This window comes from Schistocerca piceifrons, chromosome 2, assembly GCF_021461385.2.
Source record: "Schistocerca piceifrons isolate TAMUIC-IGC-003096 chromosome 2, iqSchPice1.1, whole genome shotgun sequence".
Classification (NCBI taxonomy): Eukaryota; Metazoa; Arthropoda; class Insecta; order Orthoptera; family Acrididae; genus Schistocerca; species Schistocerca piceifrons.
In genome coordinates this window covers 709,766,459-709,783,567 of record NC_060139.1, presented here as the reverse complement: position 1 = coordinate 709,783,567, position 17,109 = coordinate 709,766,459, and the positions used below count along the sequence as shown (strand labels likewise).

Below are 17,109 nucleotides of genomic sequence, written 5' to 3'. Positions count from 1 at the left end.
GATCATTACAAGTTTTGGCATTAGCCTTTTTGGGTAATGTAACAAAGGTAGATGTCAACCAATCCCTAGGAATAATTCCCGAATTATAAATATCATTAAACAATTGTACAAATATATCTATATGGTCTATTCCTATGAGTTTCAGGATGTCATTTGGTATCTTATCCGGTCCAGGGGCTTTTCCTGTCTTTGATTTGTTGATAACATGTAATATTTCTTCTTTCGATATGCTTGGTCCTCGTTCTCCGATCATGTTATCATAAAATTTTTGATCTTTTCTTGTATCTTCAAGTAGTTCTTTGACATATTCTGTCCACCTGTCCAGTTTACCTTTAACATCAGGAATTATTTTGTCATTTTTATCTAACAATAAACTTGTACTTTTCTTTTTATTAAGTCCAGCTAAATCTTTAACTTTTTTGTGTAAGTTGAAACTATCATGTCTTGTTTCATAACTCTCAATTTCAGAGCATTGATCCTTGTACCATTCTTCTTTTGCTCGCCGTGTTTCTTTTCGTATTTCTGCATGTAATCTTTTATACTCACTTTCATCTCTATTTTTAAGTATTCTTCTTTGTTCCATCAATTGTAATATCTTCTCTGTCATCCACTTCTTTTTCATTTTGTCGTGTTTGGTCGCCATTGTGTTTTTACATGCATTATTTAATGTGTCTTTTATAAGTTCCCATTTGCCATCAATGTCTTCTGTTTGATTATTCTTTATCCTAACTAATTCCTTATTAATCTCTTCAGAAGTCTTTTGTTTGGTCAAGGGGTCTCTTAGAATAGTTGTATTTATATAGTCCTTTTGTTTCTTTTGTATGGCTTTCAGTTTCACATGGAACTTTGCTACTAAAAGGTTATGATCAGAAAATATATCAGCTCCTGGATATGTTTTCACACCATGAATAGAATTTTTGTACCTCTTGTTTATAAGTATGAAATCAATTTGATTTCTGCAAACTTCTTCATTACAGTCTCTTGGTGATTTCCAAGTATAAAGTCTTCGTTTAGGGAGTTTAAAAAATGTGTTTGTAATAGACAGATTGTTTTCCTGGCAAAATTGTGACAGCAAATCTCCTCTTTCATTTCTTGTTCCTAAACCAAAAGGTCCAATAAGATCACCTTCACTTCCTTCACCTATTTCGGCATTAAAACCTCCCATGATGATAATAATGTCTCTGCTTTTTGAGGTTCCTATTGCTTGTGTTAATTCTTCATAAAATTTTCCTATTTCTTCTTGGTCTTTGTCGGCTGTTGGAGCATAGATTTGGATTAAATTAATGTTTGTTTGTTTCGTTTGTAAATGTAGACTGATTACTCTATCTGAGATTGGTAAAATGCTTTTGACAGATTTACTAGCATACTCATCTAAAATTATTCCTACCCCATTCCTGTGCTGGCTATCAGAATTTCCCGAGTAATATACTTTCATGTTGTCAATGGTCATTTCTCCTGAGTCAGGCCATCTTGTTTCACTTACACCCAAAATGTTAATTTTTAGGCGTTTCATTTCTTGTATAACATTATTTACTTTGCCTGGTTGGTATAATGATCTTACATTCCAAGTTGCTATTGTTGCATTATTTTTGTATTTACTTGTGGCATTGTTCAAGGCTCTCCCCCCCCCGGAGATCCGAGTGGGGGAGTTGAAACTCCGGATAATTTGACATTGAACCCTGCCATGATGAGTTTTCCTGGGGATATCCATTGGATCTTTAATGCTGTGGTTTCCCGTTGCCTTCAGCATCCTATGCCGTTGACCACCCTTGGTGATTCTTCCGTCTTTAGGAGTGATTTCTCACTCCAAGGACAAGAGGGTGCCCTTGCTCTACCAGCTCATCCGCCCTCTAGAAGGTCGTTGACTTAGTAGAGGGTTCTCCTTATCCCGGGAGAAACTCGGTCGCCAGAGCCTCGTTAGCGTAGCAGGGGATACCACGTTCCGGAGAGGTTGACATTTGTGTGGGAGAGGCTATTGGTGACGCATCCCACACCTTACCCCCCAATTATTGAACTACATACATCAAAAAAGTTTTGCATCAACCCAGTTCCCAGAACACCTGAAAATAGATGTTGACTGTGGATGCTGTATAGCAGACACAGTCCCTTTGACTGTTCAGAGATGTCACTAATCTGCCCAAAGATGTAATCAGCCATGCATGAGCAGCGCCTATTAGACGGAGGGGGTCCGACAGCCGATCAGTTCCAGTCATTTCACCAGGCAGGAAGTACACAGCTCCTGTTGTCGGCAGTTCAACCATACCTAGACGGTCCGTACCGCGTTTCGATCGCGTCCGCATTTTTACATTGTGCCAGGAAGGAAAGTGTCCAGACGTCTCGCAGTGAACCAAAGCAATGTTGCTCGGACGTGGAGGAGATACAGAGAGACAGGAGCTGTCGATGACATGCCTCACTCAGTCCGCCCAAGGGCTCCTACTTCAGTGGGTGACCGCTATCTACGGGTTATGGCTCGGAGGAACCCTGACAGCAACGCCACCATGTTGAATAATGCTTTTCGTGCAGCTACAGGACGTCGTATTACGACTCACACTGTGCGCAATAGGCTGCATGATGCGCAACTTCACTCCTGACGTCCATGGCAAGGTCCATCTTTGCAACCACGACACCATGCAGCGCGGTAAAGTTGGGCCCGACAACATGCAGAATGGATAGCTCAGGATTGGCGTCACGCTGTCTGCCAATGGCTTATTGGCGAGACATTCGTCTTCATGGATGACAATTCGCGCCCCCATAGTGCACATCTTATGAAAGACTTCCTTCAGGACAATGATATCGCCCGACTAGAGTGGCCAGCATGTTCTCCAGACATGAACCGTATCACTCATGCCTGGGATACATTGAAAAGGGCTGTTTATGGACGACGTGACCCAACAACCACTCTGAGGGATAGACGCCAAACCGCCCTTGAGGAGTGGGGCGATCTGGACCAACGGTACCATGATGAAGTTGTGGGTAGTACGCAACGAGGAATAAAGCCATGCATCAGTGCAAGATGGCGTGCTATTGGGTATAAGAGGTACCGGTGTGTACAACAACCTAGACCACCACCTCTGAAGGTCCCGCTGTATGATGGTACAACATGCAATTTGTGGTTTTCATGAGCAATAAAAAGGGCAGGAATGATATTTATACTGATCTCTATTCCATTTTTTGTACAGGTTACGGAACTCTCGGAACCGAGATGATGCCAAACCTTTTTTGATGTGTGTATAAGAAATATAACCGTCATATCTTCTGAACGGTTTGCGTTAGGAAGTTCGAACTGCATGGTTGACTGCGGGGTACGATGGGAAATAGAATGCGCTGTATGGTTTGGTTTAGCGAGGAAGCCCACTTTCATTTGGATGGGTTCGTCAAGAAGCAACAACGACGCATTTGGGGGACTGAGAATTCGCATTCCGTGATCGAGAGATCTCTTCTCTCTTAACGGGTGACTGTGTGGTGAGTAGTATCCAGTCACGGAATAATGGGTGCAATATTCCTAGATGGCTCTGTGACTACCGAACGGTAGAGGATGGTTTTGGAAGATGATTTCATCACCATTATCCAAAGTGCCCCTGATTTCGACAAGATGTGGTTCATGCAAGACGGATCTCGACCCCATCGAAGCAGGAGAGTGATGTCCTGGAGGAGTACTTTGGGGTTCACCGACTGTCTCTGCGGAACCAAGAGGCCCCTGGCATGGGCCTCCATTGGCCGCCATTTAGCCGGATCTAAACACATGAGACTCTTTTTTTGTGGGGGGCTGTTAAAGACAAGGTGTGCAGCAATAACCCCAAAACCATTGCTGAGCTGCAAACACCAGTTCAGGAGGTCATTGTCAGCATCACATGATCGCCATTGATGGCAGGCATATAGAACTTGTCATAACCTAAATCCGGATATCTGTTGTGACATATACATGTTGATTAGAGTGTGTACATACCATAGTTTGTAACCAATTTAAGTTTGCTTCATATAGTTCAATAATTGTGACCCTGTACATTATTGTCAATGAGCGGTTAATGATAGATGGAGAATTACTGAGTATGCTGTTATATTGATTATTCCTCGTACCTGGGCCACCAGGATATGCGCTGAGGGGACCGACGAACGAAAACTGGTAGTAGTAGACAGGCTGCGAGGAAAAGCGGGACATGCTCCTGATGGCGGCGTCCAGTCCCTCCACGAAGCAGAGGTGCGAGTCGAACTGCAAAATGTAATTAAAGGTTGTAAAAAATTGCAAACTGCACAGAATACATATGAATACAATCTTAGTTGCCTTAAAGTTCGTTGAACGATCTAAAGGACAAAGACATGAATGAGATACGAATTTGGAATCAGTTCTTCAAGGAGGTAATACTAAAGTAACGAATTTTGGTGATTGCTCAACAGCAGAAAACGCTTTGTTAAATGTTCAAACAACCGGAAATCCAGGATGGAATGTAACAATATTATGAGAAGGAAAGTTGCTACTCACCATACAGCAGAAATTCTGAATCGCAGGTAGGCACAAGAAAAAAACTCACAATTAATAGCTTTTGGCTATAAGGCCTTCCTCAACAATAGGCACACATAAGCACATGCACACGCACTCACACAAAGACAACGTTTGAGTGACTGTGTGTGCGTGTGCATATGTGCGTCTATTGTTGACGAAGGCCGTAATTGACAAAAGCTGTGAGTCTTTTTGTTGTGCCTATCTACCACTCAGCATCTCCGCTATACTCGTCAGTAGCAATTTCGTTCTTTCAACGCCGGATAAAACAGGGTGAAGGGTAAGAGATCGACAATAAATGTAAGCTTTTCATGGTGGTATATATGCTGACTCCAAAGAACTGATTCTTATAATCGCACTTGGTGAATGAGTGTAGATCTTTTAAAGTAGGTTTCGTTTGCTTGCAGGATACTTTTCCGCGACTGTGATATAATTTCTCATGTTACGTACAACACAACGGCTCCTTCAGCCCTTTCAATTTACTCGTAATACACTGTCCTCATTTTGCAAACACGTGCAGAGAGTAGTGTCGATTTGTGTTACAGATGACAGGAGTTATGAAACGGGAGCAGTTCGGTAGCCCAATAGTTTTGTAAAGCGCCAAGACGGGAAGCCAGCTTAAGAATCACCTCAAACAGTGTCAAATGTCTTTACTCAACGAGTTACTGCGAAGGTGTTCTGAAATAAACTCGTGACATTGTCGCAAGATCTGATGACCAGGAGTTCTAGGTTGTCGCCTTTTCTCCGCTGCCGCCCAAATATTCGCGACAAAATGTTTACCTTCTATCAGAATTCGAAATATTACAACTAAAAAAGGAACATTGCCAAGTGCCTTTAAACGATCTTTATGAAACTCTGCGGGTGTCTAGAAGGAGCAAAATAATGCATTACGCATTTTTTGGTTTGTACACAATTTCACTTTTACGAGTAATACACATCCAGTAAGATAATCTGGCGTATTAGGTTTGAAGGGAATATCGTCGAACTGATGACACAAAAAAAATAGTTATCTGGTCAAAGTTGATATATAATTAACGTTATTGAAAACTCTTTAATCAATTACTATTATAATTTGAAATTTTACAAAATATTCCACCACCATTAAATAATTATGAAAATGGAAACTTTTCTTAATACATAAATTAAGAATGCTTTCAAGCAATAGACTTGTTTCCGAAATACCATTTTTGGAGAACAAGCTGTACAAAATGTGCTGTCAGAGTGACATACAGTGGTCAACACGTATTTTTTTTCAGAATAGCCAGTCGCCTTTTTATAACTTTAATAGAAACTAATGGTGAGTTTGAATCGAGAATTTGAGAAGCTCTTTTTGAAGACCCAAATGACCTGGTGACGGAATTGAAATCTGATAAACAAACGTTTGACCAGGTCAAAAGGTATTTGAAAATGTTATCTTTCCCACTGAATGGGAAAAATCTCTATTATTTTGAGATTCATGAAGATGTCAATGTAAAAGAACTCTATAGAGCTTCATGTCTGAGGACAAGGAATTTGTTTATTTGGTAGTCCCAAACGGCTTGATGGCACACGTGCAGTCGTGAGCTATATGTGGTTTCTGATACTGAAAGATCTTTCTGAGAAGATTTTCAGATATAGTTCTGTTAAATGACTATGATATTAATCTCCGCTTGATAAACAATATAATCAAGGTGCAGTCACCAGTTCACAAACAGTTCTGTTAGCCAAGGCTTACCAATGTGCTGAAATATTCTTGATACAAATCAAGATACTTAGAGAGTCAATCTCGACGGTTTGAAAACCTGCTGAATTTTGTTATATATTCTGTTCTCTGTCGTGTGTATTACGTGAAAAAATTTCGTTGAGTTTATGTAGATGGTGTAAGATTTACGCATTAATTTACAGGTTATCATTATTATAATGGTTTTGTATCATAATAATGAGTTACTTGTCATTTTAAATTAGCAAAATGCAAGCAAACGAAATGGTAAACAGAAAAACAAAAAATATGTATCATGTAAAATAGCCGGCTGAAGTGGCCAAGCGATTCTAGGCGCTACAGTCTGGAACCTCGCGACCGCTACGATCGCAGGTTCGAATCCTGCCTCGGGCATGGATGTGTGTGATGTCCTTAGGTTAGTTAGGTTTAAGTAGTTCTAAGTTCTAGGGGACTGGTGATCACAGCAGTTAAATCCCATAGTGCTCAGAGCCATTTGAACTTTTTTTTTTGTAAAATAAAAATTGAAAAGCTAAAACATATGTGTTAAATAAATAACTATACTAATAATGAATGTTTAGATATTTTAATTAGGTATGTTGAAAATACTCAGTCAATAAAATGTGCACAGCTTATTTTCAAAAAATTGTATAGCAGAAACCAGCTTCATTACACATGGATGTATGTAGCTTGAAAGTATCCCTAATTTATGTTGTAAGAAACGATATTATTTTTCAAAAATATTTAAATGTGGTGGGCTGTTCTGAAAAAATTTTAAAATATTATAAAATTTGATTCCACATTTTGAAAGATATTCTTGCCGAAGCTAATACACCAAATTACCTTTTGGGTTTTTTCTGCTCCTTTAAAAGTGAAACTGGGTACAAACAAAAACATATGGAAGACATTTCATTTGTATTAGCCTTAACAACGTCACAGATTTCTACGATTTTCGGAAATATTTGAAGCTTGCTTGGTCTACTGAAACAGAACAGCTCTGCCTGTGTAAGTCAGATGCCTCTGTTCGAGCCAACTTCGTAGGTGGCATATAGTGATTTTTTTCTAAAGGAAATCCAGTGGTAAAAATTAGCTTCATAGTTCAGCTGCGAAGGTTGTTCGTCAACACATATCTTGTGTCGTTGCTGAGACTAACGACACATATAGAAATGGAATGAAAACATGATTCATCAAAATAAACGCGATGCGAAGCAGTTTTTGAAGGATCGTGATATAGAGACAAAGATTGATAGCAGTTATTGTGAGGGCTGTGTCTATGGTAAACCTCATCGGCTGGCGTTTGGTGAAAGAGTGTGTAAATCCACTAAACCCGGATGATAAGTTTATGCAGATTTTTGCGGACATATGAAAGAAAATGGTTTGCAAGGTCATAGATACTTCGCTGTTTTTAAGGATGATTTATCCTGTTTTAGAATAACGAAAATTTTACGTTGCAAAGATAACATTTAAGTAAAATAACCACCATTCATTAAAATGATAAAAACTCATGTTGCTGTTGCTGTGAAAGAATTACGTTCAGAGGATGACACAGAGATCCGTAATAGCCAGCCTCTGTGGCTGAGCGTTTCTAAACGCTGCCATGCGGCTTTTCGCGGATGATGCTGTAGTATACAGAGAAGTTGCAGCATTAGAAAATTGTAGCGAAATGCAGGAAGATCTGCAGCGGATAGGCACTTGGTGCAGGGAGTGGCAACTGACCCTTAACATAGACAAATGTAATGTATTGCAAATACATTGAAAGAAGGATCCTTTATTGTATGATTATATGATAGCGGAACAAACACTGGTAGCAGTTACTTCTGTAAAATATCTGGGAGTATGCGTTCGGAACGATTTGAAGTGGAATGATCATATAAAATTAATTGTTGGTAAGGCGGGTACCAGGTTGGGATTCATTGGGAGAGTCCTTAGAAAATGTAGTCCATCAACAAAGGAGGTGGCTTACAAAACACTCGTTCGACCTATACTTGAGTATTGCTCATCAGTGTGGGATCCGTACCAGATCGGGTTGACGGAGGAGATAGAGAAGATCCAAAGAAGAGCGGCGCGTTTCGTCACAGGGTTACTTGGTAACCGTGATAGCGTTACGGAGATGTTTAGCAAACTCAAGTGGCAGACTCTGAAAGAGAGGCGCTCTGCATCGCGGTGTATCTTGCTCGCCAGGTTTCGAGAGGGTGCGTTTCTGGATGAGGTATCGAATATATTGTTTCCCCCTACTTATGCCTCCTGAAGAGATCACGAATGTAAAATTAGAGAGATTCGAGGGAGCACGGAGGCTTTCAGACAGTCGTTCTTCCCGCGAACCATACGCGACTGGAACAGGAAAGGCAGGTAATGACTGTGGCACGTGAAGTGCCCTCCATCACACACCGTTGGGTGGCTTGCGGAGTATAAATGTAGATGTAGATGTAGTTCGGAACCACGCGCCTGCTACGGTCGCAGGTTCGAATCCTGCCCTGAGCGTGGATATGAGCGATGTCCTTAGGTTAGTTAGGTTTAAGTAGTTCTAAGTCTAGGGAACTGATGACCTCAGATGTTAAGTCCCATAGTGCTCAGAGCCATTTCAACCATTTGAAGTTCCGTAATAAAGATGTACGTAAGTCTGAAGCGAAAAATTCGCTTATTGCCCAATATACTCCTCAGTAGAATGGAGTTGCTGAACGGCAAAACTGAATAGTTAATGAGATGGAAGTTCTTGACTCTGCTCTGCTGAATACCAACCAAAAGCATCGAGCAATAAAGCTGCTGTGGCTGCAACAAACTCCGAATCGAAGTGGTCCCACGAAAGTTTAACCAAAAACTACGTTTGAAGAAATAAGGTCGTTTTGAAAATTTGGTGATGGTTGGAATAGAATGGCATATTTAGATTACCAGGTGCACCCAAAAATGGAAAAGTCTGATGCTAAATCTCCAAAAGGCATGTGTTTTGTTCTGATGACTGCAGATATATCCTTTTGGAGATTTAGCATCAGACTTTTCCATTTTTGGGTACGCCTGGTATTCTAAGTATGCCACTCTATTCCAAATATCACCAAGAAATGATTGTGAAAATGTTGATAGGAAAGTCGATAGTGTAGTACGAACCAAGATTTGCAATAGTTCGCTGTGTTACTGTGGTGCCAGCTGGTGCTCAAATTGCAGGTGCAGATTCAGCCGATGCACCACAGCCATACACCGAACATCATGGTCTTCCCTTCCTGTAGGACCTAGTGGCCGAGCGCAGCCCGGTCCGTTTGCGGGTGTACATTCCCGTGACCACAGCTGCCAGCAATCATGAACAGTGGCTAGCTACATTCCTGCCAAGTCGTTCCGCAACATCGCAGAAGGAACATCCAACTTCCCGTAGCCCTATTGCCAGTCCTCGTTCAAACTCAGTGAAGTGTTGATAATGACGTATTTCTTGCATTAAAGGCATTACTAACATTAGCTCACCACGTCCAATCTCTAAGTTAACTGACGCTCACGAGGATTACAGGTTGATTTTAAAGCAAACCTGATTTGCATCTTCATAGTGGAGGAATGCGACTGGCGCGAAATCGGAATATATGTAGAAATACGCCTACGAACTTCTTGGTGATGGGATTTATTATTCCGCCAGTGTATACTGAGAAAATGACCCTAACAAGTGTAAAGGCATTACTTCAATGTCAGGCTCATATGATGATCAAGGAGAAAATTGAGTGTGTCTCACGTTACTTATGATGATCTGCGATTCAAAGGCGATTGGTACCATATTTACCTTCCACTGGATATCAGTAGGTGGCTTTCCGAGTACAGATAAAAACGTAGATGCAGTTGGATATGCAGATAGTCATAAATTCCCATAGTCAGAAGGGTCATTAGATATATCTGCATGTAGCATTTATAGCAGATGAAGATTCAACAATTGTTTTGCTCGTCATTACGAGCAAGATTCCTTAACGAAATGTGGAAACAGGTAGATATAGCGAGGAATATTAATTTTAAGAGCAGATCTTTGATTTTATCACAGTTTATCAGAGCTGCAGTCAATAGTCTTGCCGCAGTGGCAATACCGGTTCCCGTCGGATCACCGAAGTTAAGCGCTGTCGGACTTTGCTAGCACTAGGATGGGGGACTGTCAGAGTCTGCAGAGGGCTGTTGGCTAGCTGGGTGTACTCAGCACTTCAGAGAGCAACTAAAATGCTAGTTGACTGTGAAGTAGCGGCTCCGGTCACGAAAACGGCCGGGAGAGCGGCGTGCTGATCACATGCTAACCATATACGCACCCAGTGACGACTCTCTTTTGAGGATGATGCGGCAGTCGGTCGGTACCGTTGGGCCTTCCGAGGCCTGTTCGGACGGGGCTTAGTTTATCATTGCTGCAAGGTAACATAGTATTTCCACATTATATCCCTGGAGGCGTTCATTTTCCGACTAATGTAGAGTTTACAACCCTGTTATCTGGAAAGACAACTATTTAGTATACAGAAATTATTATGAGTTGCAAAGCAGCCATTTTACAGAATGTGAAAACAGTGTCCATCGCACCCGGTAGAATCCTCAGCCCAAAGTTCAATATTCAACGGAATCGAATATGAAGCTCGACAGAGTAGAGAAGTCAGAGCAGTTTTCTTTTCATATACACGTGCTTGTGACTCACCAGCGCAGTGGTGTAGTTGTCCTTCAGCGTGATGTCGTTGCCGTTGTAGTAGAATTGCTTGACAGACTCAGCGCCTTGTAGCCGTTCCTCCTTCGTCGGTAGACGTAAGTCACAGCCTACTATTTCGTCGAAATATTTATTCAGGTACTCTATTTTGTCCTCTGTTGAAAATCCACCGCCAGCTGTCGTCATAAAATAGAAAATTTCTACATTTATTATCCAAATACATTAGAAACAATTAAATGACATTCTCCAGTTCTACATTCCAGAATGAATTTTCACTCTCTAGAGGAACGTGCACTGGTATGAAACTTCCTGGCAGATTAAAACCGCGTGCTTGACGGGGACTCGATCCAGGAACCTTTGCCTTTCCAAGTCAAGTGCTACATACTGAACTACCCGAGATTGATTAACGATCCGTTCTCACAGATTTACTTGCGCTAGTACCTTATCTCCTACCTTCTACACTTCACAGCAGTTCTCCTGTGTAGCGTGCGGGGGTAACACTCCGGGAAGAAAGGATATTGTGGAGATACGGCTAGCGACAGTCGGGGTTGGTTTCGTCTACATCTACTAGATACTCCGCAAGTCACCGTATGGTGCTTGGCGAATAGTACCTTGTACCACTATTTGTCATTTTTCCTCCTGTTCCAGTCGCAAATAGAGCTAGAGAAAACAGGCTATCTGTACGCTTCCGTAAGAACTCTAATGTCTCGTATCTTACCCTCGTGGTCCTTACGAGCGATGTATGTTGGCGGCAGTAGAATATTTCGGCAGTCACTTTTAAATCCCGTTTCTCTAAATTTTCTCACTAGTATTACTCGAAAAGAGCGTCGCGTTCCCTCCAAGAGTTCCCATTTGAGTTCCGAAACATCCCCGTAAAACTTACGTGTTGTTCGAATCTACCAGTAACAAATCTAGCAGCCCGCCTCTTAACTGCTTCGATGTCTTTCTTCAATCCGACCTGGTAGGGATCCCAAACACTCGAGCAGTACTCAGGAATAGATAGCACCAGCATACTGTATGCGGTCTCCTTTACATGTTAACTATTCTTTCCTAAAATTCTCCCAATAAACCAGAATCCACCATCTGCCTTTCCTACCGCAGTTTTCACAGGCTCGTACCACGGCGTATCACTTTGCAACGTTACGCCCAGATATTTAAACGTCTTCACTGTGTCAAGCAGGACACTAGTAATACTATATCCGAACATTACAGGTCTGTTATTCCTACTCATATATGTTATTTACATTTTTCTACATTTAGGGCTAGCTGCCATTCATCACACCAACTGCAAATTTTGTCTAAGTCGTGTTCTATCTTCCTACAGTCACTCTACTTCGACACCTTATCGCACAACACGGCATCATGAGCAAATAACTGCGGATTGCATCCCACCCTGTCCGCAACTCTTATGTATAAAGAGAACAACAACGGTCCCACCACTCTTCGCTGGGACACTTCTAAGGATACCCTTGTCTCTGATGAACACTCGCCGTCGAGAACAACATACTGACTTCTATTATTTAAGGAGTCTTCGAGCCACTCACATATCTGAACATATTCCGTATGCTCGTACCTTCGTTAACACCCTGCAATGGAGACCCGTGTCGAATGCTTTCCGGAATTTTAGAAATATGAATCTGTCTGTTGCCGTTCATTCGTAGTTTTCACTGTGTCACGTGAGACAAGGGCAAGCTGAGTTTCACAAGAGCGGTGATTTCTAAAACCATGGTGATTCTTGCACATAAGCTTCTTATCTCAAGAAAGTTTATTATATTCCAAATGAGAATATGTTCAAGGATTCTGCAGGAAATGGACGTTAGGGATATAGGTCTCTAATTTTGCGGGTCCATTCTTTTACCTCTCTTGCATACTGGAGTCACCTGCGCTTTTGCTGATGTCGTGGTGTTAAAATTGGGTCGTTGGCAGGGAAGGCCCACAGTTAGGAGTGTTCAGTGCACTGTGTGTTCAGACGCACCTGTACCATCAAAGTCTTATGTCATCTCCGCCAAAGTTCGCCGCCTATCGTGTTTTACCAGTCTGCCCAGCCCACGACGTCCGACATCTGTAACGAGGGGCGGCCACCCAACCCTACGACTTCTGGTCATGATTTCACCTTGATTTCGCCACATGGTGAGGACACTCGCCACAGCATTTCTCAAATAGCTTACAATTCGTGCAGTTTCCTAAATGCTCCAACGGAGCCTCCGCGCCCTCACAACGTGCACTCCGTCAAGCTAAGATACATCACGCGCCATCCCCACTCAAGACACGGACAGCACGGTCACTGGTACGCACCGTGCGTGTGTCTGACTAGCAGTCGTTCCTCGCCAGATGACTCCGCTATCGCCTTGACCGGTTTATATCGATAGTAGGTAACTGCTCATAATGTTCTGGCTGATCAGTGTATGTTGAATATTTCCAGCGTTATAACGATGAGTGTTACCACCTTGGACTCCGCTACTCCCTGTTACACCAATGACAGACCAAACAGAACTGTTTGTCTGACCCATACCAACTAATGCTCCAGTTGAAGTAACCGCATGTCTATTTAGAAATAAGATATGATCATCCAAAGTAGTAGAACACCGCCATTTTGCTTCATAATTAGAGAAATGCACTGCCGTCGTCATAAACATACTGACAGCAAAGGGCACCTTCTGAACGTTGTGGTACTAGAGGAAAACAAAATTTTAGTGGATGTACAGTTGAGTTTGATAGGATACTTCGATAACAAATTGCTAATAACAGGTTTTTCACATTATTTGACCAATCCTAGTGTAAGAAAAAAGACATTAAAACCCACTGAAAGCGTCCTAACTTTATTATAACTATTATTAACAAGACTTATCAATATTTTTTTTCTAAAATTCCATATTACTTGTATGGTGGAATTACAAAATTATTGTAAGTAGCGGAATATGAGGTAAGGTGGTCACGGCTGGAAAAGTGGCCAATATATAATTTTGCCCCTGGACAATGCTGCTGCCAGTCAGTTTTCCAGAGGAGGCCTAGTCCGTTGTTTTTTATTAAAAGCTTTCCTTAATCGCAACTTTCAGCTGCCTAATGTAAGGTATGTCATATATATTTACCTTATTACCTCACTTAAACATAGGGTAATACACTTTTACAATATAAATGTCTAAATAGCATCTTTTTGCTTATGAATGTGGTTGCGTGTTGTTTCTTTCGGTTTGATAATTTCACTGTGAAATAGCGTTCAATCGGGAAAAGTAGCGGCACTAATGATCGGAAAAAGCAGCCGAGCTAACTGTTTTTTTTCATGTCATTTTCGATCTGTTTTCACCACAGACAGTTAGTTACTTCCATATACCAGGTGTAGAAGAATGAAGCCGGAATTTCCCTCTACATGGTGCTAGGCGTCAGTGTAGGGCCCGTGAGACTGCGTCCGTAGCTCCATGCGCTTTCTGCAACGGCTGACGAAGAATGTCAGCACACGTTAACTCAAGTTCCATACGCTGATATTTGTTTGAAACCTGTAAACATGTTGAGTTTTGTGCCTACGAACTACGATTTACGGACGGCATTGGTTTTCTTGGTTCATTTGAAGAAAACTGCTGCAGAACCACATCGAATGTTTGTCGAAACTTTCGGCGAATATCCTCTTGCGAAAACAGGGTTTCGAGTGATTCAAAAAAATTAAAATGTGGTGATTTTGACCTGAGAAATGACGAGCGCGGGACACCACAGAAAAGGTTCGGAGGCAACGAATTACAGGCCTTATTGGATGAAGATTATACTCAAACTCAACATGAACTCGAGGAACAACTGAATGTGAAGTAGAAAGCCGTTTCTCTTCGGTTGAAAGCTATGGGAAAGGCGCAGAAAGTGGGAAAATGAGTTCCGTATGTACTAAATGAAAGGCAGCAAGCATCTCGAAAGGCCACTCGAGAAATGCTGCTCGCCAGATACAAAAGAAAGTACTGACAGGTGATGAAAAATGGATCTTAAGCATCGTAAATTATGTGTGAGTCTAGGCAAACCATCGACGTCAATTGCAAGACCAAATCGCTTTGGAAAGAAGACAATGTTCTGTGTGTGGTGTGATCAGTAGGGTGTCATCTGTTATGAGCTTCTAGAACCTGGTGAAACCGTTAACACTGATCAGCACCAACAGCAAATGATCAATGTAAATCGAGCATTACGCGAAAAATGACCGGAATATGGAAAAAGGCAACACAAAGTCATATTTCTCTATGATAACGCCCCATCACACACAGCAACAAGGGTCAGGGAAACGATCGAGACGTTCAGTTGGGAAATGGTACGGCATGCGGCTTATTCTCTAGACTTGGTTCCTTTCGATTATCATCTGTTTACGACAATAGGACACGCTCTAGCTGAAAAACGCTTTATTCGTATGAAAGTGTACCAAAATGGTTCGCTGACGGGTTCGCTTCAAAAGAAATGTTTTTGGCATGACATTCGTAGCCTGCCGGAGGGGTGAAAGAAATGTATAAATAGCAATGGAGATAATTTTGGATAAAATATTTTTTATCAGTTTCATACAACAGACGTGTAATTCCTGTTTCATACTTCAACACCTGGTATCACACATAATACTACAGATGGACTTGTAAATCCATGTCGGCCGAAGTGGCCGTGCGGTTAAAGGCGCTGCAGTCTGGAACCGCAAGACCGCTACGGTCGCAGGTTCGAATCCTGCCTCGGGCATGGATGTTTGTGATGTCCTTAGGTTAGTTAGGTTTAACTAGTTCTAAGTTCTAGGGGACTAATGACCTCAGCAGTTGAGTCCCATAGTGCTCAGAGCCATTTTGTAAATCCATTTAAATACAAAGCTGTCATCCACCATTCTATCCATTTGTGATGGCTCGGAATGAATTAACCCCATCTCTTCTTTCAGATACTAGGACATCAAGGTGCCTAGAAAGTTAGAGAATATGTTCATACATTAGAGCAACAAACATTGGGTCCTGAGGCGATGGAAAATGCGATTGAAGCGATAAAGAATAACACAGTTCGTTATTCTACTGCACTAAGGTTGCCAGGTTAAATTGAAAAATATTATCCAACACAGCCTGGCAGAAAGATTTGGTTAGCTGAACGCAAACATAATAAAAACTTAGTAAAGACTAATAACAGCCCGCCCTGTTAGCCGTGCAGTCTAACGCGCTGCTTCCCGAGCGGGAAGGCGTGCCGGTTCCTGGCACGTCTTGAAGGCGGTTTTCCATCTGCCTCGGCGAATGCGGGGTGGTTTTCCTTATTCCGCCTCAGTTACACTATGTCGGCGATTGCTGCGCAAACACTGTCTCCACGTACGTCTACACCAGAATTACTCTACCAGGCAATCATTTGGGGTTACGCTCGTCCGGTATGAGGTGTTCCCGGGGGAGAGGAGGATGGGGGGTCCACTGGGGGCCGAACCGCACTATAACCCTGGATTCGGTGTGGGGTGGCGGTGGGTTGCGGGGCATGAAAGAGCTTTGTGATGTCTTGCGAGAAGGTGAAACCGACGTGCTCCAGAGAGTCCCTGAGTGGCACTTTTGTTCCATCTTCCCGCAAGACATCACAAAGATCTTTCATTTATGTCTCACCAGGAGCTATTTCACGTTGAATGGCAACTTCTACAAACAGCTGGGAGGCGTCATCATGGGTAGTCCTCTTATTCCAGTGGTGACGAACTTCTTCATGGAGCACTTCGAAGTAGAGGCACTGGATTTGGCACCTTGTAAACCTAATGAATGGTACAGATACGTCGATGATACCTTCATTGTGTGGAGCCATGGTGGAGAACAGCTCGGTGACTTCCTAAGATACCTGAACAGTCTCCATGCCAACATAAAATTTAATATAGAAGTAGAGAAGGACAAAAAACTTCCATTTCTAGATGTGCTGCTCACAAGGGATGGTGAAAACCTGGGACACAGCGTATATCGAAAACCGACACAGACGGACCGATACCTGCACAAACTATCAAATTACCACCCGAGCCAGAAAAGAGGCATGATTAAGACGCTCGTAACGCAGGCAAGACGAATAAGTGAGCCACAGCACCTCAGGAGCGAAATACAACACTTGGAGAGTGTTCTGAGGAGCAACGGGTGCTCCACAAGTGATATTAGAAGCATGAAAGAGCCAAAACGTCGGCGAAGTGAGAAATCAGAAAAAGAAATGTCGGGTACGGCCTCTCTGCCACACATTCACAGATTGACGCACAGAATCGGCCGTATATTGTGCAAACACGGCGTCAAGACTATTTACAAATCGACAAAGAAAATCAGAGAGTGTCTC

At 42.2% G+C, this 17,109-nt stretch overlaps 1 protein-coding gene across 1 annotated transcript in view; it reads right to left on the bottom strand.

Annotated features, from left to right (window-relative positions):
- The window catches only part of LOC124775778 (esterase FE4-like), a 105,494-nt gene that overhangs the window by 15,683 nt on the left and 72,702 nt on the right, over positions 1–17,109 (bottom strand). The window contains exons 8-9 of the mRNA XM_047250607.1: positions 10,834–11,015; positions 4,078–4,210 (exon numbers count right to left, since the gene is read on the bottom strand). Of these exons, the coding sequence (XP_047106563.1) occupies positions 4,078–4,210; positions 10,834–11,015 (315 nt within the window). The remainder of the gene's footprint in view (positions 1–4,077; positions 4,211–10,833; positions 11,016–17,109) is intronic.